This window comes from Lemur catta, chromosome 7, assembly GCF_020740605.2.
Source record: "Lemur catta isolate mLemCat1 chromosome 7, mLemCat1.pri, whole genome shotgun sequence".
Taxonomy (NCBI): Eukaryota; Metazoa; Chordata; class Mammalia; order Primates; family Lemuridae; genus Lemur; species Lemur catta.
In genome coordinates, this window is record NC_059134.1 from 105,540,158 (window position 1) to 105,562,162 (window position 22,005).

At 56.3% G+C, this 22,005-nt stretch overlaps 1 protein-coding gene across 3 annotated transcripts; it reads right to left on the minus strand.

Moving 5' to 3' along the window:
- Positions 1 to 213: 213 nt before the first annotated feature.
- DPP3 (dipeptidyl peptidase 3) lies at positions 214 to 21,358 on the minus strand. Of its 3 annotated transcripts, none has more exons than XM_045558403.1 (18): positions 20,915 to 21,358; positions 19,486 to 19,760; positions 17,331 to 17,420; positions 16,649 to 16,786; positions 16,078 to 16,152; positions 15,436 to 15,529; positions 12,972 to 13,102; positions 12,731 to 12,861; positions 12,597 to 12,655; positions 11,514 to 11,708; positions 11,246 to 11,358; positions 10,801 to 10,893; positions 9,271 to 9,333; positions 9,046 to 9,170; positions 8,829 to 8,949; positions 7,374 to 7,553; positions 3,437 to 3,599; positions 214 to 788 (listed from the first exon to the last, which is right to left on the minus strand). In XM_045558403.1, exons 1-18 carry the CDS (start codon positions 20,964 to 20,966, stop codon positions 616 to 618), a joined length of 2,271 nt encoding a protein of 756 aa, XP_045414359.1. In that variant the 5' UTR covers positions 20,967 to 21,358; the 3' UTR covers positions 214 to 615. The 3 variants fall into 3 exon arrangements, with proteins under 3 accessions (XP_045414359.1, XP_045414358.1, XP_045414360.1); XM_045558402.1 differs by having other exon boundaries at positions 19,486 to 19,763; positions 20,915 to 20,974; XM_045558404.1 differs by lacking the exon at positions 20,915 to 21,358 and adding an exon at positions 20,601 to 20,612.
- Between the last annotated feature and the right edge of the window lie 647 nt (positions 21,359 to 22,005).

Sequence of the window (22,005 nt, forward strand, 5' to 3'; positions counted from 1 at the left end):
TAAGTGCAAGACATGCCACAAAGTAGGGCTGTAAAAACTGCCATGTTCAACTCTGAGACTGTGTATTCTCATTTAGAGATAATGTCAAATCCTGTTGTGGGTGGGAGGCTAAAGATGGCTCCCCTGCCCCAGGCTTTGATCCCATCGCCCTGCCGGGAGCAAATGAGAAGTGAGACAAAGGCGCGGAGGAATCACACATGTAGCAAAGACAGCGGTGGTTTGTAATATTTATTTTTCTGGTTATAAAAGTAATACATGAGGAGCATTGGATTTGGTGAGAATGTTTTGAGCCCTGGTTCTGTCACATACCACCTGCAGGATCTAGACAAGTCACTTCTCAGAACTGTCATTTCCTCATCTGGGAAACAGGATAGTGAGCCCTGTCTTGCCCACTCCACAGACGGTAGCGCAGATCAAATGAGATAACAGAGGGGAAGCACTTGGTAAATTGGAAAGTGCTGACAAATGGCAGGGGTTAGTGTCACCACCCTCAGCTGAGGTAGCACCAAGGTCCGAGCTCCTGCCCTTCCCCTGGCCCCTAAATACACACCCAAATGGAGGGCCACTTGCAGACTTGGCCTGATGGAGTGGAGGGAGGGGCCACACAAATCTTCCTCAAGCCTGGCCAGCTGGGGCCTCACTGGGGCCTCTCCAGAATCGGACATCAGCTGTGGCCAGCTGGGTGAGGACCTCCTCCAACTTGGGCCCATCCTCTGGGAAGCGCTCGGAGAAGGACTGGATGAGGCCAGCAGCCGAGGCCTCGTATTCCAAAAGCTGTACTTCTGAGCCTGGAGAGGAGATGGAGAGAAAATAGCAGCAGGGAGGGCGAATAGGGAAGTAGAATCATAATAATAGTTATAACAATCATAATCCCAGGAGGAGCTAGTTCTTACTGAGCTCTTATCTTGTACCAAAAACTGTGCTCAATGTTTTAAGTTAATGATCTAGTTTAATCCTGACTATGACCCTGTGAGGAAGCAAATACTACAGGAAGAGGATTAAATGAATTGCTGCTTTCATTGATTCAGTCAAAAGATTATACCAGGTGCCATGCTAGGTAAAACAGATACAGTCCAAGGCCTCCTGGAGCTTGCAGTCCAGCAATCGCTTCATCTGTCTCCTGTGGGAGCTTGGGCAAGTCCCAATCTCTCTAAGCCTAAGTTTCCACATCTGTACAGGAACTGTGGTGATTACACACAGTAATGCATTGAGTGGGTACTCAACAAATGCTAGCTACCACCAGCAGCATCATCTCTGAGCCCATTTACTCATCTGTTAACTGGGGCTGCTCCAGTGGTCCCCTAAATACTCCTGGGAAGCAGTCCCCTCGAACACACTTCAATTGCTCTGCCCTCTCATGGTGCCTCGTCATGCTCCATGGCATTGCCAAGCATATAGGATCGAAGAGCACAGGCTCCAGGTTCAGATAGCTGGAGTTTAAGTCCTGGCTCTGCCACCTACTAGCTGTGTAACCTCAGGCAAATACACAGACTCTCTGTGTCTCATTTTCCAGCCGAAGAATGGGGATAACAACCACTCCTCATCGGGCTGTTGGGAGTTAATCCATGGAAAGTTTTTACTCGGCACCTGGCACATGAAAGTCCTTAAAAGTTAGCCATAATCATCATATCATCGTTGCCATGTTTTTGAAAATTCACCCTGTTCTTCAGGTCTACTTTAAACACCACTTCCTTCCCAGATTCTCCTGGGGGTGGGTGTGATCTTCCCTCCTCTAAGTGTTCAGAGCACTGTTTGTATCTTTTGGGCGCTCATTAGCACTTCTCCTGCATGATTATTTAGCTCCATGTCTTATCATCCTAATGACCTGTGAACTACTTGAGGGCAGGGCCTAGGTCCCCTTCACCCTGGGATCCCCAGTGGCTCCCCAGTGGCTGGCACAGGGCTGCACACATCAAAACAATCAGTGACACCGTCCACATGGCCGGCATGATTCGCGCAGCTCCAGCGTGCCAGGCTGCATGCTCAGTGCCGGGGTTTGCTGTTCCTGCTGTCACGGAGATGAGACCGACAAAACGGGTGAGCGTGATGGGCACAGAAAGAAAATGAAGTTGGGTGACAGAACAGAGAGGGACAGAAGGGGTCACTTTAGGTTGAGAGGTCAGCGACAGCCTCTCTCAGACTTCTGAGTTGCCATTTAACAGGGACGTGAATGACGTGAAGAACCAGGTTCTTCTCAGGCAAAGGTCTGGGGCAAGGTGGTGCCAGGCAGAGTGGAGCTGCCTTGCGAAGGCTGTAGGGGTGCGGTGAGCTCAGGGGGTTGGAGGAAAGGAAGCGCTGGTGCCTGGAGTGCAGAGGCCGGCAGGGGTTCGGCCAAATCCCAGGAGGCCTCTGGATTGCCTAGTAGATAGTTTGCAATGAGCCTCTTAATACATGCTTATTCCTCACCAAAACTGGTAATAACTTTTATAGACATTATTTAACCCTCACAACTGCCCATCACATACAGAAGTGAGGAGCAAATGCTCTTAATTTGACTCTTGGCTCCTCCAGTAAAAAGGAATAAGCCTTGTGCAAATTACATTGTGCCTGGGTTTCCTTATCTGCAAAATGGGGATAACAAAAATTCCCACCTCACTGGGTTACTGTGCGGATTTAAAAGGTTAACCCATGGAAAGCACTTGGAACTTCAGGGAAGTACTTCAGGCTCACTGTAGCATCAGGAGGCAATGACACTGGCTTTATGAACGAAGACACCAACGCCTAGAAGGGTGAAGTGACCAAGCCAAGGCCGCAGGACGGTTGTGAAGCTGGTGCTCTAACCACTCCCTGGCACCACCTTGTCTCAGGTGCCCCAAGTGGCAGGTGGCAAGAAAGATGAGTCAAGGTGAGAGGCAAGTGAATGCAGTGAGGTGCTGGGACCCCAAGGGGTTTTAATATAAAAGGTACAAGCACCATGCAGACAGGGTTGGGACTTGTGGAAATGGAATCGTCACTTGAGAAGGAAGAGGGACGATGCAGCTGTTGATCTCCATCCTGCATGTGGCCGAGTAGCCTTGTTCTCTGGGTTTCACTAGGCCTGCTGGGTCCCAACTCCCTGCCTGGCCTGACCTTGAGCCTGGGGACCCAGCGGGTCTGATTCTCTGGTGCCAGGCCTGGCCTCCCATAAGTCTGTCTGTTTTGCTAGCCCCTGCTCCGCTGGCCCTCCTCAAACCTTCCACTGCTGTCTTACAACCTGCATGACCCTGTGTGTGTGTGTGTGTGTGTGTGTATGTGTGTGTACACGTGTGTGCGTGTACATGCATGTGGTGGTAGATGCCAAGGTTTTGGCCTGAGGTTTGGCGTGGAAAGGACCCTGGCAGGGAGTGGGGGGGAGAGAGGGGCCACCCCAGGCAGCCTTCGCTGAGCCCCAGGGGCGTCCTCCGCACTGCCACAGGCCCCGCGTGGCCCCCATCAAAGGGGCACAGGAGTCCATTACCTTCGAGGCGAGTGTTGGGCTGAACAATGAGCTTCCGAGACTCCTTGCGCAGCAGCACGGTGTCCCTGAGGGTGAGGAAGCACTCGGGGGGCGCGTCCGTGACAGCCGAATACCCCTCGTACAGGGCCCGCCCTCCGGCCACATCCCCCGTGGACTTCAGCACCTGTGGGAAGGAGGGAGGAAACGTCTAGGAGGGGCCCTCACCCTGCGTCCACAGGGCTCTGCCATGGCCGCAGCCGGCTGTGCCCAGGCCAGGGCGGCCTGTGCTGTGGTTTGAATGTGTCCTCTCCCAAATCCAGCTGTTAAAACTTAATGGCTACTGTGACAGTATTAGAGGGGGGGCCCTTAAGGGGTGATTCGGCCACAAGAAAGGGCTCTTCCCTCGTGAGTGGGACTAAGGCCCTCACAAAAGAGGCTTCAAGCCATGTTCACCCTCTTGCCCTCTGGCCTCTGCCACGTGAGGACACGGCACCCCTCTCCTCCCAAGAACACAGCAGCCCTCACCAGACGACCGAACCTGCTGGCACCTTGATCTCAGGCTTCCCAGGCTCCAGAACTGTGAGAAATAAATTTCTATTCTTTATAAATTGCCCAGTCTCACGTATTTTGTTACAGTAGCACAAAATAGACTAAGATAGTCTGTAAAATGCTCAACTCACTTACAGGCTGTGTAACCTTGGATGAGTTACTAAACCACTCTGAGCTGTCCTCTCTAATTGGGAATAGTATCTGCTCTCAGTGTTAGTGAGCTGAATGAGCGAGAAATGCAGATCAAATGCTTAGCACATAGTAAATGCACACTAAATTGAAGTTGTTTCTTATCATTTGATATGCAGACAATGTGTATTACCATTATGCTCTTTTCATATTTATTTTAAAAGAGGCAGGGTCTTACTCGGTCACCCAGGCTGGAGTGCAGTAGTGCAATCATAGCTCACTGAAACCTCCAACTCCTGGGCTCAAGCGATCCTCCTGCCTCAGCCTCCCAAGTAGCTGGGACTACAGGCACACAACACCACACCCAGCTAATTTTTTTATTGTTTATAGAGTAGAGGTCTACCAATGTTGCCCAGGCTGGTCAAACGATCCTCCCACCTCGGTCACCTGAAGTGCTGGGATTACAGGTGAACCACCCTCCCCAGCCTTACTCTTATTCTTAAAAGATGACTTTATTGGGTATTGACAAGTCATCTACTCTCAGCACGGTGCCGCCATCATCCCTTGTTGCCTGGCTTCTGTAGCTGAGTCCGCGCTCAGTTAGTATCATTCTATTCAGGTCACTTGTCTTCATTCTTTGGCTGCTTTCAGGATTTTCTCCATGTCTTTGGTGTTTTGCATCACTCTGTGATGTTTCTAGGTAGGCCTTTCCTTTGTCCGTTTTGGGATTTCTTGCGCCTCCTGGATTTATGAATTGTTGACTTTAATCAATTCTAGAAAATTCTCAGCCGCTATCTCTTCTTATATTCCCTCTCCTACCTCCTACCTTTCCTCTCTGCTTTCGTTTTGGAACTTCAGTCAGAGGCACATGAGACCTTCTCAAACTCTCTTCATCCCTTAACTTCTCTTTTAAATTTTCTATCTTGGTCTCCCTGTGCTACATGCTTTATAATCTCTTTTACCTTCAGCTGGGCCTACAACCTGTAACCTGCCTTTTAAAATTTCAGTGCTTATCTGGTTTATTTCAGAGTTCTATTTGGTTCTTTTCCAAATGATTCACTTTTTGTGGGTCTGATCCTTAGTCCTTCTGCCAATTCTCAAGTAGCGAAGCAGGACTTGAACCTCGGGCTCCCTCGAGGAAAGCCTCTACTTTCTTAGACCCGGGTGTGGAATGACTCTCCCTGGCTCTGGAGTCAGTGAAACCACCTGGCAACTCCTAGGGAGAGGCTAAAACGAAGGTCTCACCTTCCTCTTCTCCACAGCCCCCAATACCCAGAAGGTGCTAAGGACACATTCATCACACTGACACATCAGACTCCAGGAGTTCAAACTGGACAGCTGGCAACAGACCCCAGTGGGAGCCCGGCGGTATCACAGGCGAGTGATTAAGGCAGGTTCAAGTACCAGGGAGTGTAGGACCAGGGCAAACCGGAGAGTCCATGCCATGAACAAATGCAGTGGCGGCTACTCAGTTCCAGTCCATTGTTCATGTAGAAATTAAGCCTGCTGTCGCCAGACCTTCCAGGAAACCAGAGAGACCAATACCTGACCTTTGCCAATGTTAATAACACGAAGTGGGCCAGAAATATGGCTGCGTTGTGATCCCTGGCTGAAGCCCTCCCTGCTTGGTGTCTCACTGTTGTGCCCTGGGCTTTCCCTGGGGGCTGACAGAAGAAACAGCCACACCAAGAATGATTTTGTATCCCACATTTTCTGTAAAACTACTGTGGAGAGACCACCCACTACGTGGAATGATTGGAATGATTCCGCCTGTACAGAGACCCGGCTGGCTCAGTCTCCAGAAAGCTGCCAGAAGGCTCTGTGCTAATTTAGTGCTCAGTTCCCTGTTGGCCTAGGAGTTGGTAGGTTTGATTCCTCCATCTAATGATTTGTTATTATTATTAATAAACTTCATTTTGGAATAATTTTAGATTTGCAGAAAAGTTGCAAAGATGGTAGAGAGAGTCCCCACCCGCCCCTGCCCAGAATCACCTGTTGTTCATTCTGACACAGTTGGTACATTACCATTAGCTAAACTCCATACCCTATTTGGATTCCACTAGTTTTCCTACTAATGCCCTTTTCTATTCCAGGATCCAATCCAAGATACCACATTGCTTTGCAACCAATGATTTTTAATTTCTAAGTGACTTTACTTTAATGGACAAATATCTTTTATGGAAAAATGCCATAAATCCTTCTGGAGACAAGTGGGGATAAAATCACAAAGATATATTGTGATTTATGATTCATGATTTGTGAATTTAACGTGTAAATTAAAGGCTGGGCCTTCTATAGGTAGAAAGAGCTGGCAGGACCCTGCGCCACGGGCAGGTACTCACTCCAGAGAGTGGCTGATCAGCAGTTCTCAACTTGCAGGTGCCAGGACCGCCTGCAGGGCCAGCAGACATGCAGGCTCCCGAGGCCCGGCCCTGGGAGTGCTGATCCCGGGGTCTGGAACGGGGCCTGAGGATCTGCATTTCTAACCTGCCCCTGGGGGTGCCGGTGTTGCTGGTCCGTGGACCACAAGCTTCTGGGTCTCGTGTTGCTCCGGCTTGGATAACACGACATTCAGTTTGCTCATGTCTGTATGTACAATGTTCCATTTAATCCTCACAGGTGTAACCCACTGACAGGTGAGAAAAGTGGGGCCCAGAGAGATGAAATGTGTCACCCCGATCACCCAGGCAGTCAGCACTGGCACCAGAACCCCGAAAGTCTCTTGGCTCTCAGCAGCCCTGCACGACAGGGAAGCCAGGGCGGCGCTACCCACTATCCTTTCCCTGCCTCCCTCACCACGCTCCCCCACCAAGCTCATTCTGATCCTAAGACTGACTGGCCCTCACACTTGCTGCTGCTTCTGCACTCAGATCTTCTCACAGCTGGTTTTCCTTGGCACTCAAATTCCAGCTCAACTGACACCTCCTCCAAGAAGACTTCTCTGATTACCCAGACTGAGATGGACCTTCCTTTCCCCTCTAATCACACTCACCATCGCATCACGCACTTTTGTTGCCTTTACAGCTCTTCTCATGATCTGAAGTTATCTCGCGCACTGACTGCTTACGTGTTTACTGTCCATCTTCCCTCGCAACAGCCTAAGGAACTGCTCCACAGCCTAGTCTCAGTGCCCGGCACATGGTCACCCTCAGCGTAAACACTTGATGAATGAATGAATGAATGAATGAACAGACCAGGAGGCTATGAGGAAGTGTTCACAGGGTAGGGGGATAGGGCAGAGGTTGGCGGGTACCCTCCAAGGTGAGATGCCTCTGCTTACCTGGAGTTTCCGCAGGAACCGCTCCAGGGCGGGCCTGCCCACAGACCGGATCTTGCTGCGGTCAAGGCGGACTCGGGCATCGGGTCGCCCATCGGAGCCCGTGGTGGGAGTGACGGTCACGAGTCCCTCGCCAGCCTCCAGCAAGACCCTTAGGATCACAAATCGGGCCTGCATGTGGGCCTGCAGGGGGAGGAAGGGGTCATTTGTAGCCTGGATCAAGGCTCGGTCCAAGCCCTGATGCGCAGTGTGTGCTCGTTACGTCACTCGCTCGCACCTTGTCCTTTTCTGCCTATTCCTCTTTTCTCAACTGCTTTCTCCCTCCTCGGCTCATAGGGTAGGCAGGCTGCCTTGGGGGACAGCGAGGCCATTTCCAGGCAGTCCCTGGTGCCCTGTGCTAGTCCTTGTCACCCCTGCTGCTCCAGGTGCCCCCTGAGGACAGCAGCTACCCTTGAGGGCCCTGAGCACTGTCTCCTCCACAGTCTTGTTTGTGCTCAACAGCGGGACCAGGTAGGCATCATCATCCCCCCGTTTACAGACAACAGAACAGGCCCAGAGAGCTGAAGTGACTTCCTCAGGGTCACACAGCTGGTAGAGGAAGAGCCGGGACTCAGACCCAAGATTCTGGGCTCCGAAACATGTGTTCTTTTAATGACATAACATTGCCTCCTTATCTGATTCTGTAAGCAATGTTCTCTTGCTGGCCTGTAATCTCAGCACTTTGGGAGGCCAAGGCCGGAGGACTGCTTGAGGCCAGGAGTTTGAGACCAGTCTGGGCAACACAATGAAACCTCATCTTTACAAAAATAAAAACAAAAGAATTAGCCAGGCATGGTGGCGCACACCTGTAGTCCCAGCTACTGAGGAGGCTGAGGCAGGAGGATCACTGGAGCCCAGGAGTTCCAGGCTGCACTCCAGCCTGGGCAACAGAGCAAGACCCTGTCTCAAAAAAAAGAAAAAAAAAAAATCCTATTGCTTACCCTATTTCCAAAGGAGACACGGTAACGGAGCAGTGAAGCCTGATGGCTCTGGAGGCAGAATGCACGGGTTTGAATCCTGGCTCTGCCACTCGGCAGCAAGTTAATCTCTTTGTGCCTGAATTTCCTCATCTCTAAAATGAGGATAATAACAACACCCACCTCCTGCGGCTGACACTGGAAACCAAAGTTAATTAACAGAGGGTGCTTAGAACTGTGTGTGGCAGAGCAAGTCAGCTGTTAGCAGTAGCAGTAAAACCATCTCATCTGATTCACCCTGGAAGGAGGCCGGGGAGAGATCATGACTCCCATTTCACAGGCAGGGACTGAGGCTCATCAGAGAGACGTGACTTGCTGCCTGAACTGTGGAGCCTGGCATTAAACCCAGCACACCTGCCTCATGGGTAAGGTCACACCATCCCTGCACCCAGAGCCCACGGCAGGCCCCCTCCCACCTCCTGGGGGCTCCCCCCAGCCCCACCTGTCTCCAGCTGGAGACCTCAGGGGTGTAGAACTCCAGGGCAAGCAGCCCAGCCCGAACCATGTTGAGCCAGTTCACGTAGATCACGTCTTCCGCGTCAGCCCCCTCGAAGCCAAAGATCCTGGGGAAGGAGAAGCAGGTGACAGGGATGGTCAGAGGCTGCCCTGCTCTCCCGGGCAGCACCCACCCCTCCGACCCCTCCGACCGCTGCCCGTACTCCAGCACTTGGGGGTGGAGGCAGAGGTAGAGGCCCACGCTTTCGGCCCGGCACTCTTCATAGCTGGAGGCGATGTTGCTGAACTTGCTGTCCCAGGTCTCCCCGCTCTGGTACCAGCTCTGAATCTGGAAGGGGAGGCCCAGAAACCAGGCTCAGGGGTGGCTGCAGCCCCACACGTGCCCACCCTCCTCCAGCACCCCGGGGCTCCACCGACGCTGCCCTCACCTGCTCCCCAGTCTCCGGGTTGATCACTGTCTCCTGGTCAAAGTTGAGCTCTCCCTTCTCATCCTGCAGACACAGCATGAGTGAGGGACAGGCCTGGTCCCGCGTTCAGCCCCAGCTCCACGGCCGAGGAGTGGCTCGGGAGCGAGGGCCGGGTGGCAGGAGCGGCGCCTCCATCCACATCCTGACGCCTCCAAACCCGAGTCCTGCGACAACGGCTGCCTCCTCAGAGGCCCCAGGAGGGGCAGAACCAGAGTCGCCTACCCCACGGCACAGAGAGGGAAACTGGGGGCCAGACAGGGAGGGACTTGCCCGTCATGTGAAGACCCAAACCTGGTATCTCCAAACCCCCAGCTGGGCCCCAGTGGATGGGCCGGAAAGCCCGGCTGCTCCTCCCTCGTGTGTCCCAGCCCATCTCCCGGCGCTGCCAGACGAGCCCCGGCGTCGTCCCCTCCGTCCCACCATGTGCCAAGCACCACCCATTCAATCCTCACAACCACCCTCCAAGAAAGGTGCCATGATGACCCCACTTCAAAGATGGGGAAACTGAGGCTCAGAAACTAAAAGCCCCAAACTGGAACCAGAGCGCACAATCTGCATGTACCCCATCTCTTGACACTAATGCTCGTTTGCTGATGGCCTACTGTGTGCCAGGGCTTATTATCCACCTTCACTTTTATTCCTTTCAATAATCCAGAGTAGGGGTCAGGAACCCCACTTAACAGGTGGGCCAACTGAGGCTCAGGGAGGGGAACTGACTTATCCGAGGCCACAGGCCGGACAGAGCCCGGACAAGGCTCTAGGCGGGGCTGCTGCCCCATCAGCTGCTCTCTGCATCTTCCGGACTCCCAGCCAGCACGGTTCTGCCCATGCAGGAAAGCACCCACCATGGGCACAGGCTGCACCAGCACCCTGCTCTCTGATGGTCCCTGCCACGTCCCACCTCTTGTCATCTCCACTCTGGGGGGCCACACAAGCTTTTCCCAGCATTCCAGAAAGGCTGTCTGCCTTTTCCACATTGCCTGAGTGCACGTGTGGGGCTCCAGCCACTCCGGCCAGCTGGCAGGAGAGCCCGCTCTGGGGAGAAGTGGCTCCTTACGATACCTGGAAAGGTCCAGCTCCAGGGAACAGCCATGCGAAGACAGCGCTGCAGCCTCGGGACAGGGAATGTCCACAGACAGCCCCACCCAGCCACTGTCCCCAGGGCTGCTGGGGTCCCACTCTCAGGGTGAGCTTCTGGCCTGAGCCAAGCAATCCCTCCTCGTGCAGGGACACCAGCTGGACTGTCCTAGAGGTCCCTCGACACCCACCCGGTCATCTGAGCTCCTAGGACAAGGTCTTCCCTTGTCCTAGGGGAGGGCAAGGCAGGGTCTTCCCTGCTTAGGGGGCCATTTTCCCACCAAACCCACAGCCCTTAAGGGTAGAGACTGGAGCCACCTCGCCCTGGGCAGGGCAGTCGTCAAGGAGGGGAGCTGTGGGCCCTGCAGCGGGGGCGGCTCCCGTGGGCCCCAGGGCCGGCCACGGCCGTCTCACCTGCACGAACAGTTTGCCGCTGCCGTGGCCCAGCAGCTCGTGCAGCCCAACCTGCACATCGAAGGACGGCCCCTTCCACCGCAGGTACAGGTCCTGCCAGGACAAGCAGAGACCAGCACTGGCCACGGGCGCGCCGGCCACATAGCCTGCCGGCCTGCCCTTCCCTGCCCCGGGCCGAGCGCCCCCACGGTGCACGTGAAGGCTGACTGTGCTCTGGCCCCACAGAGCCCATCTCGTCCTCGCGGTAACCCAGGAGGGAGGGACACTTCCACTGTGTGACCAGTGAGGAAACTGGGCCTTCAAAGTGGCACTTGGTCACATGGCCTGAGAGCGGCAGAGCCAGGACCAAAGCTGTGCTTCCACTGCACTGCTCTGGGCCGTCTGCCTCCCCCAGTCCTCGGGGGCAGGTGAGGCCCAGCCCCGACCCCCGGCTGCCGGTGCCCACCTTGTCGTCCTCCTCCAAGAAGGTGAGCTTCTCACGCGGCATGGTGTAGGCCACAGCCAGCACGTTCCCCAGCGACACATTCTTAAAGCCTTCTGTCTGCCGCAGGTCGTCGTCTGGAGAAGACAGGGAGGGACGGGGAGAAGGGGCAAAGGTCAAGGGTCACAGACAAGAGGAACAGGTTGGGCCCATGAGTCGAGCAGGGCAGTTTGTGGCCAGGGTCCGTGTGTGGAGAGGGAGGGGGCTCGGGGGCTGGGCCAGAGACACTCACAGTTGGGGATGTTGATGCCGGCAGGGATGCCGGAGCCAGCGAAGGTGAGGACATCCAGGGAGGTGAAGTCGGGCGTCAGGAACTTGTCCTTCTCGAAGGCTGAGGGCCAGGGCAGCTCCTTCAGCAGCTGCTCCGCACTTGCCACGAGCCGCTCAAACTTAGCACTCATGGCCTTGTTCACCATGGCCACGAAGCCTGCAGGGGCGCGAGGGGGCTGCAGCTTGGCAGGGTTCTGGGAGGGCTCCCACTGCACCCACTCAACCCCTCCAGCCATCAGGCGTGTACTGAACACTTGCTGTGCACAAGGACCCTGTGCTGGCTGCTGGGGACAGCAGTGACCCAGGCCTGGGCCCTACCAGATGAGGACCTGGTAGGAAAGCTCTCTCCCCGTCCGTCCAGGGGCTCACACCCACGCCCTGAGGGGTGTCGTGCTCCCCGCCCTCCTCCCAGGCTGAGCCCTCTGGCTTCAGCAGGTGGACGCTCCTGCCATGTCCAGGGACCGGGGAGGATGAGGGTGGGCAGAGCCCTGGCTGCATGCTCGGGCTGGATGCTCTGCCTACACAGTGGGCCCCGTGGGCATGGGAGCCGAGGCAGGCTTCCTCCAGCCCAGAATGACAGCACCGAGTCAGGCTCACAGTCACAACATCCCCCTGCTCCCAGCCACCCGGTGCGCAGTCTGCACGCATGATCTCACTCGTGCGCACAGGCTGGGTAACCGGCCCAAGGCCACACAGCCGGTGAGTGGCAAAGCCGGGCTTGGAATGCTCATCCGTCTGCCTGAAGCCCGTGCCACCAGAGGCAGCACAGCAAAGTGGCTCAGAGCCAGCCGCCAACTGTGCCCCAGTTCCCATGTCTATTAGGTGAGGGTAAAAATCCTCACAGGAGGATGACGTGTAAACGAGTGAACAGGTAAGCATTGTACAACCGTGCCTGGTGCATGGGAAACAATCTTTGCCACGGCTGTCATTGCTGTCATCACTACAGCCGAGGGGGAGGGGAGAACCCTCAGGGGACACTGGGGTATGAATCTGGACATGGGGGAAGAAATTCCGACCTGACCCCCCCAGCCCACCCAGCAGTTACCTTCAAACTCCCCTCGGGAGCCGAAGGGGTCACGGTAGCTCTCGATGAACCCGATGTAGCTGCGGACGGAAGGGCAGAGATGGAGGAGGGGCGGCGGGCAGGCGGGCAGCGCAGGGCTGAGGCCGGCCCCTCACCTCTCCACGATGGGGCCTTTGTCCTGGATCCAGAAGCGGGAGCCCCTCTTGTGGGCCTCGATGGAGCCCTGGGTGAAGCTTTCCATGTACTGGGCCAGCATCTGCTCCTGGTGGCTGTTGGCTGCATACGCCTGGGGGTGGGCAGGGGCCGCTCAGCCTCGGGCCACCCACTCGTCCCCATCCCCTCCTTGGCTGCCCAGGGGGTCCCGAGCCTGTACCCCGTGGCCCCCGCCAGTCCTACCTTTGCTTTCTCCAGCTGCTCCACCACCTTCTCCAGGATGGGAGCGTAGTCCCCGCGGGTCACCTGGAAATGGCTGCCCCGGAATTCGTAGCTCTTCAGCTTGGAAGTCACTTCGGAGTCCAGGGCAGGCTCTGAGGAGACAGGAATCACGCCAGGAAAAGGCCAGCGTGAGACGCCTCAGCAGACTTTCCACCAAGGCACCCTTTTACTCTAAGGTCTTCAATGGCTCCCCACTGCCAACTGAAATCAGCAGACACTCTCATCTTCAAAAAAATATGTATTAAGTCACATGTAACGTTCTAAGTGCTTTACACATGTTCACGCATTTAAGCCTCACACCAGCCCTGTGGGGAGGAGAACTTATTCTCTCCATTTCACAGATAAGGAAACTAAGGCACCAAGAGCCGTGTGGATGGCGAGTGGCAGCCTGGATTTAAAAAGACAGCCATGCCCTGGATGCAGTCACACTGTTCCTCACAAGGCAACAAGAGGGTGACTGGGGAGGCGGGACGTGACGACAGAACAAAGTTGGTGGATGGAGTGAGGAAGGGGCCAGAGCCCAGGAGTGCAGGCAGCCTTCTAGAAGACAGAAAAGGCAGGGAAACAGGTTCCCCGAGACTCCAGAACGGACACAGCCCGGCCGACCTTGATTTTAGACTTTGGACCTTCACAACTGCAACAGAATAAATTCGTGGTAATTTGTTAGAGAAGCAACAGGATACTGACACACTGTTGCATTTTGCCTGTCTCCGATCAATAATAGATACCTATAGACTATGTAAAAATTTAAACAAAAAAGACAGCCACAGCCAGGCACGGTGGCTCATGCCTATAATCCCAGCACTTTGGGGGGCCGAGGCGAGGGGATCGCTTGACACCAGGAGTTCAAGACCAGCCTGAGCAACATAGTGAAACCCCATCTCTACAAAAAATAGAAAAATTAGCCGGGCGTGGTGGCGTGCACCTGTAGTCCCACCTACTTGGGAGGCTGAGGCAGGAAGATCACTTAACCCCATCAGTTTGAGGCCGTAGTGAGCTGTGATGACACTACTGTACTCCAGCTCCAGCCTGGGTGACAGACTGAGACCCCGTCTCAAAACAAAACCAAAAAAAAAAAAAAAAAGACAGCCATGGTATTTTCTGTCTCATTTGCTCTTCTTACTGTGACTTCTCCTACTGAGATGTAGGATCAATGTATCGATGTTCTCTCCTCTTCATGCTGGGCAGGCTGGGACCAAAGCAGAAGTGACGCCACGTGAGTGCCATGGCTAGGTCACGAGGCGGGCCAGCTTCCGCCTGGCTCTGTTGGGACGCTCACTCTTGGCGCCCAGCCACCGTGAGCGATACGAAGACACCCCGTGAGGCATTTTGGTTGACAGCTGGCATCCGCGAGTGAGCCTGCAGATGGCTGCAGAGGCCCAGACATCGTCACGGGGCCAGCTGCTCCTGCTCTGCTCCAGCCACCTTCCTGACCCACAGAGTCCGAGAACATGAGAAGGCAGTTTTGTGGCACTAAGTTTTAGGGGCATTTGTTCCACAGCAACAGACACTGATCCACTCGGGCAGCCTGGCTCGAGCCACACTCCTAACCTCTCACCGTCTGTGTGATCCGCTCCCATTCCCCTGACCCACGCCCTTCTTCCGAGTCAAACCAAACTGGCTGCTGAGCCCTACGCTGTCCCCGCCACCTGGGGCACCTTCCCCACACATCTGTATTCACACACCGACCAGCCAGCACGCGGGAGACACCCCGCTCCCCCTCCCAGGGAGCTGGCGGCCAGGGAGGTGCTGAGCGTGCTGACGGGAAGGGGAAGGGCACGGCTCAGTTATGAGCAAACAGCAGAGGGCTAGGAGAAGCAGCATCCACGCACGGCCTAGAGGACGGGGAGCGAGCCAGGGGAACACAGGGGCGGCAGGGGGCCCCATGCAGGGAGGGCAAAGAGACCCTGAGAAGGCCTGCAAGGGACACGAGGACTAGAGCCGTTCTCTCAGCTGGAGCAGGGTCTGAGCAGGAGGTCATGGGGGATGAAAGGCTGGGGCGGCCAGGGAGCTTGCGGGTGGCGAAAGAAGGCCCAGGTGGCCAAGAGCCATAGGGCCTAGACGTTTCTGTCCATACTATGTCCACTTCCCCCTCACCCAGCTTCCCTTTGAGAATGCCTCCCCCAGTCCCCAGTCCAGGTGGTCTGGGCCCACCTCATCGCTGGCGCTGGGGGAGGCTTGACACCAGGTTGAGCCAGTCAGAGACTTGTCCCCTGCCTGCCCTCAGGGACTGGTTCACAGATAAACATGAGACCCGACAGACAGAAACCAGAGCCACCCAGCCACCCAGGCCTCACGCAGAAACTCCAGGAGAGGACCCTCTTCCTGCTGGAGTGGCAGGGCTGGTGGCCTGAGCCACCCAGGTCCAGGAATGCCAGGGTGGGAGTAGAAGGGGTGTGAGGAGTGGCCGCTGGGCCTCGCGCACCTGTGCCAAGCACGGAAGCCAGCCGCACGTCGTAGCGGGGCTTCCCTTCCTGGTTGACCTCCTTGAAGAGCCTCGTGTTGTAGGCACTGAGGTTCTAGAAAAAAACAGGGCAGGGTTGGCTGGGAGGGGGGAGGGCGGGGGTGGCCAGGCTGGGAGGGGGGAGGGCGGGGGTGGCCAGGCTGGGGCAGACTCTCCCACTCCGCTCCGGACGTTGAGTGCTAAATCTTACTAAGCACCGACTCCACTGTGCCAGGTACCACATGACCTCAGCTAACCCAAGGCCACCCGAGCAGGCAGACACGGAAACCGGTCACATGCTGGGCTGCTGAGCTGGGACTTCCAGGGGACACGCGGACCCCAGAGCCCCAGCTGGAAGCTTGGCCTCGCCCTGCGCTGAGGCTGCCCTCGGGCCCGACAGCCTGGTGGACAGAGGGGAGTTCCTTCCCTAGCACGTGTGGGGTGGGACATCTCCCTTGTCTGTGCCCGGCTGCACTCTTAGACAAGAATTCAAGTCTCTTCCGCCTCAAGGACCCAAGATGCCGTGTCTCTGGGCCCGAGCTGAGACCCGGGCACAATCACCGGTGATGAGGGGCCGGGATGACGAGCACCATTAAACCACCCCCGAGTTCCCCAGCCCCAAACCTGTGAGTCCAGAAAGTCTTGAGCCAGTTTGGCATCTTCCATGGTACAATTTCCAGAGAAATAGGTGGTCATTCCCTGTTGGGGAAGAGGGGACAGGGGGAGAGAGGAGTTGCCGAGGTTGGGGGACCTGCAGGGCCGGCCGGCAAGTCCCTTCCCAGGCTTCCAGCAGCTCCTCTCAGCAGCCTCCACCCTCTCCCTCTCCAGGGGAAAATGTAAAACAAACAACTAGATGCTCATTTCCAGCCTTCCTGCGGCTCTGCTCCGGCCTCTCCCGGCCGGCCCACCCCTAAGGCCTGCCACGGCCCCTACCCCAGGCCGCCCAAGCGGCCTCCAGAGCTGGGAAGCCTGGGACGCCCTCCTGCACCCCTCCACCTCCCAGCCCTTCCCTCCTCCCCTCCTTCCACACACAGCATCTCGCGTGCACAGCGTCCACCCGCCCTGCTCCCCACCACGGAGGACACGACCGCGGCCACGGCGGGGAGCAGCTTTGCCTCAAGAGCGTGAGCAGAGCCCACTGCCTCCCCAGCAGGTGCCCTCCGCCCTCCACTCCCCCCACCAACGGGGGCCTCACCTCCTTCCCCAGCCCGAGGTGCCGAAGCCTCGGCTCCAGAGAGAACATGAGCTCCCCGCACGTCTGCCACAGGCCCCTGACCTCCTCTGGGTGCCGCTGAGCGGCCTCGCTCCCCAGGATCACACGCTCCAGCTTCTCCTGCAGGGCAAGGGAGGGCACCGGCCCGGTCACACCACGCAAACCTGTGGCCTGAGACCTTCGGCTCAGAGCGTGGTCCATGGAGCAGCACTGGCCGTGCCTGAGAAATGTCGAGCCCCGGTCCCCCCCTCCCGGCAGATGCGCTTAATGAGACGTGGCATTTCAACAAGACCGCAGGCCCCTGTGTGCACCCCAACATCAGAAGCCCTGGGGTAAGAGCCGCATCTTTCCCTGATGGGCTGGAGACCCGCAACGCGGGGAGGGCGCCGTGCTGGGGCTTCTCCACGGTTCCCCGTGGTGACCAACAGGCTCCATTTTCGCAGGTGCCTAAAAGTTCACAGAACATTTCCATGTTCCACCCCTGTTCGACCTTCGGATCAGCAGTCAGGAAGAGCTGTGCTTTTCCTCTATGCGTGAGGCTGGGTAACACCAACGGTCACGCAGCACGGCAGTGACAGGGTCAAGGCTCTGCTCAGAATCCCTGATTGCGGTTGGGGCTCCTTCTACTGCATTCCCCACCCCCACCCAGCAGCCCTCAGCTCACCTTGGGCAGGTTGGGAACAAACTTGGTGTCACCGAAGGACTTGTAGTTGCCCATGTTGGAGTAGACACCCGCAGCATAGACCAGGAATGCCTGAGGGGGAGGTGGGCATCAGAGACCTGGGGTGCACAGCCTCCTCTACCCCAGGGACATCTCCTGAGATGTGATCATCAGTATGGGTAAGGCTGGGAAATCCGGGGGCAGGACCCAGATCCCGGGAAGCTTGTACTGGGCAGCTTAAGCTCTATGCCCATCCTGGAGTCAGGGAAGGTGGTTTCTCAGACGGGCCAAGCCAGCCCGCTCTGGCCCCAACTTACTTTCGGAGACCAATTTTTACACCCCCATTTGTCCAGCCAACTGGTCTTCTCAGCAGTTCCAAAACACACCACCCAAGCACTCACCTGCCTTGCTCCTCCTACTCCCAGCACCCTTGCAGCCGCTGGGGGCCTATGTCCCTGAAGGCCCAGTTCTAACACTGTCTCCTCTCAGAAGCCCCCAACCTATCAGGCAGCTGGCCTCAGACGCATCAAACATTAGAGGGGGACAGGGCATCAATCATCCATCTACTCTGGCCTTTGCTGGCCCCAAATCCTGCCTCCCTTCCTCTGTTAACAAGACCTCAAGCTTCCTTCCCCCAGCTGCAGGGGCAGGCACGTAGGCTGGCTTGGCCAGTTGGAGAAATCACCTTTCCTGGCTCCAAGGATGGGCGTAAGGCTGAAGCTGCCCAGGGAGAGCTGTCCCCGGGCAACTTCCCGTTGGCAAAGAGCCTCCGCCTTACACTAGGGATGGGCAGGCCTGGCCCCCTGGAACCCCCTGGTGGATGAGGAGAGAAGGCCAAGCTGAGACAGGAAGACTGCACCCCAAGGTGGCACTAACCCTGACGCCACTCATGCATGAAGCCTCCTCGAGCCCTAGGCTTGCAATTATGTGAGCCAGCAGTTCTCTTTTTTGTTTAAGCCAATTTGAGTTGGCCACTTGCAAACCTAAGATTCACCCTGAAAAGAGTAACGCTTGCGTAGCACCTTTCCATTTATAAACGTTTCCACAGAGATTAGCTGTTTTAATGACTAAAACAAGGTCTCGAGATGGGAAGTGATTACCTACAATTCAAAAGAGGTAGAAGAAACAGCACCTCAGCTCAGAGATTAGCAATACGGTCCTTTTATTTCACACACAGAAAAACAGGCTACGTTCTCGTACATTCTTGGTGGGAATATAACTTGGCAAAGCTTTTTCAGAAGGTGATTTAATGGAATCAGTCAAGGTACAGAACCTGTGACCCAAAGTATTTTCTACTAGGAAAAGATATTACACACGTGTGCAAACATGTTCACCATGGCACCGCTGATAAGAAAAAACAGGAACAGTCTAAATGCCTAGCAATAAAGGAAAGATTGACTATAGTGCACACTGCTGTGGGATGCTTCACAGCCAACAAAAGGAATGAGGTAGATTTATACGTACCCCATGGAAGTTCTCTAAGACATGGTATTCAATGAAAAAAAAAGGACACGGGAGAAGATGACCTCGTTTAGGTAAAAGAGAAAATAAGGACTGATACACGTGCGTGTGCACGTACAGGCATGTGATACACGACGGGGACTGAAAGGGCTGGACATACCACACCAATCTCAGCAGTTACTTCTGCGGAGGGCACTGAAAATGAGCTATCTTTGTGTTCTGTTTTGTGTCTTCCCGCATTGGTGCAATGCACTAAGAATCTATGCATCACTTTGCCAACAGGTCCACAGACAAAAAAACCTAGAGGACAGATAGAACATTCTGCCCAAGGACACACAACACGGTAAAGAAATGGTCCAGAACTCAGACCTCCTGATTCCTACCCTGAACTCCTTCCTCTCCCTTCTCTGAATCTCCACTGCTGTTTCCTTTGTCATAATCTCAGCAGCCAGCATTTACCTTCAAGTCAGGCACTGTTCTAAGTGGGTCGTCACAACACTGAGGTACAGACAGCCCACCTGCATATTTTACAAATGAGAAGACTGCGGCTCCAGGAGGGGAGGTTCCTGAATTTGTAACCTTTGGTGTAATCCTACACCTACTCCCTCAAAGAGACAGAGACCTTTGTACCCCTGCATCCTGGTCCCTCACACACAGAAGCAACTCAGGAAATGTGGGTTGGCCTAAGAGAACTGACCTGATACTCCTCCTCGGTAAGGCCCTCAGCCAGGGCATGTTGGCGCAGTTGGTCAGGGTTCTGGGCACGGAAGAGGCGGCTGAGCAGGGCATAGATGTAGGGGGCCTCAGGGGAGGTCTGTAGCAGCACAGCCAGGCCTCCATACCAGGCGGCCCGTGACAGGTGGTGGGCATAAAGGCGCTCTGTGGGTGACAGCAGGCGGAAGGCCTCACGGCAGTCCAGGCTAGATACGCCGATGTCATTGGGCAGGATGTACTGGGTGTCCGCCATGGGCTCTGCTGGGAACCATCACTGTCATTTATTACACATCAACTACACACCAGCTCTGAGCTATTACGATCTCATGTAATCCTCCCAAAGCCCATGCCAAAGGGAATACTATTGTACCCATTCACCAGACGTACTCACTGAGACTCAGAGAAGGGTGGTTAGGTGACTCACTCAAGAATTCCAAAATACATTGTCAGGCCATATTTGAAAGTAGCCCCTCAATCTTAAAGACTGAATCCAACTACTTAGTACTACAGATGCGGAAACTAAGGCTCTGAGAGGCTAGGAGCCTGCCCTAATCACACAATGGAGGGGTCAGCAGCAGAGACCCCCATCTCTAGACTCTTAGCCCAGACCCCTCCCTGTGTCCCCTCCTCCTTCTCTGACCTCCTAGCCCCGCTGTTCAGAATTCTTCAACACCCCTCACTGTGTTCACAGGGACAAAGTGCCTGGCTGCCAGCTGGAAGACTCAGGTTCTAACCTCAACTCCACCAGACTTCTAAAAATCAAGTCAACTGCTTCACTTTTCTGTCATTTCCTCCTCTACAAAAAGCGGATGATAGTAACTCCAACTTCACCAAGTGTGTGCGCTAATGAGACGAGGTCGCCCTGGAGGAATGTACCCCACAGCAGTAAATGATCTTCCTTGCACTCCTCTCCTCCCTCACTGCTCCCGGGGTCTGTCCCACTGTCCCATCCTCATCCCTCTAACTGCCTTTTCCTGAGCTCTTCATTCTCCTGCCCTCTCTGTGTGCTCGGCCAGGGAAGCCACAGAAGTTCAGAGCTGGAAGAAAATCCATTTTACAGACGGGGAACTTGAGGCTTGGAGAGGCCGAGCAACTTACCGAAGGTCTTACTGCCCCGTTGGGACCCGGGGGTCTCCCAACCCACGGCATTTTCCACACCCCCCTCCTGGCTGGGAAGGAGTTTCCAGCCTGCCCCCCACCCCGACTCCGGAGGCTCCGCCCCAATAGCACAAGCCCCCGGGTTCTGTTAACTCTTTGCTGCCAGGAGCGCTCCTTGGCCTCGATGCTGGGATGAATTTGCAAGGGGAACTGGAGAGTGGGCAGAAAGGAAATGATTTTGCGCTCAGTTCAGCCTCGCCTTGGTCCCCGGGGATGACACATTGTGACCCCCAAACCCGGGCGCCGCACCTCACCTCCAGCAGCTGCTCTGTTCGCAAACTCACTTCCTGCTTCCGGCTCCCCCATTCATTGGGGCTCTGCGAACCCCGCCCCTACTGGCCAATTGTCTGGCCCCGGGGCCCGGATAGGCATCGGCTCCAGCCAATAGGCGCGCCGAGGACAGCCTCTCTTGCCCGCCGGCTCCCGCCTCCAGGCGCTACGGGGCGGCGCCGGGATCGGCCCCGGTGGCCTTGGCCTTTGTCCGCAGGCCGCGCTCGCGCCGGGACCGGGAGCCTCCGCGCCCCGCCTGGCCGCGGCCTAGTCCCGCAGACCGGGCTCGCAAGGTCCCCGCGCCCGGGCGGGGCCGGCGCGGGCGTCAGGGACGGAGCACCAGGGATCTCCCCACAACGCTCAGCCCCGACCCCTCTCCCTTTTGAGGTTTCGCCCCAGAGTCCCCTGACCTCAGTTTTCCAGGGGGTAACCTGCGGCTCCCCCTCCTCCCTGGACTCGGGGCCCCGGGGTGGGAACTCGTCGGAGACCGCGAAGCTCTCGGTGCCGGGAATCGAGGCTACGGGCGAGCGGGCTCAGCCCGGGCTGAGGGGTCCCGCCCGCGCAGGGGCGCCGGGAAACGCCCCGACCGCCTCCCTGCAGCGCCACCGACTCTCCCCGGGTCTGGGGGCGGTCGCCAAACGGTCCCGAGCCGGTGTCCTCCGCACAAAGAGGCGCGAACAGGGAGGGTCCGGCAGTTCCTTGCCTGCCTGGTGCTCGATGGCCGAGAAAGCCTGCTGCGACCCAGAACGGCAGCCGGGCGGGAGGCGGGACGCCGAGGTCCTCCTTGGTGTGGTCTGGGCTCGGCCTGAGGGTCCGGGTCAGGCTGGAGCGGAGCCAGGTAGTCTAAGGTCCAATCAGGCCTCCACTACCTGTCGTGGCTTTATCGGGGGAACCTGGCTAGTAATTGAATCCAACCCGAGGGATACTGTAGGCTTATGCGTCGCCTGGGCAGTGCCGCCCCCTGTGGCTGTGCGGCGCTGGTGTTTGGAGACGCAAGTCCGGCGCTGTCCTTGCCACGCGCGGGTCGGCCCGGCAGCGCCGCCACCACAGACTCCAGTTTCTCCTTCACAGAGGT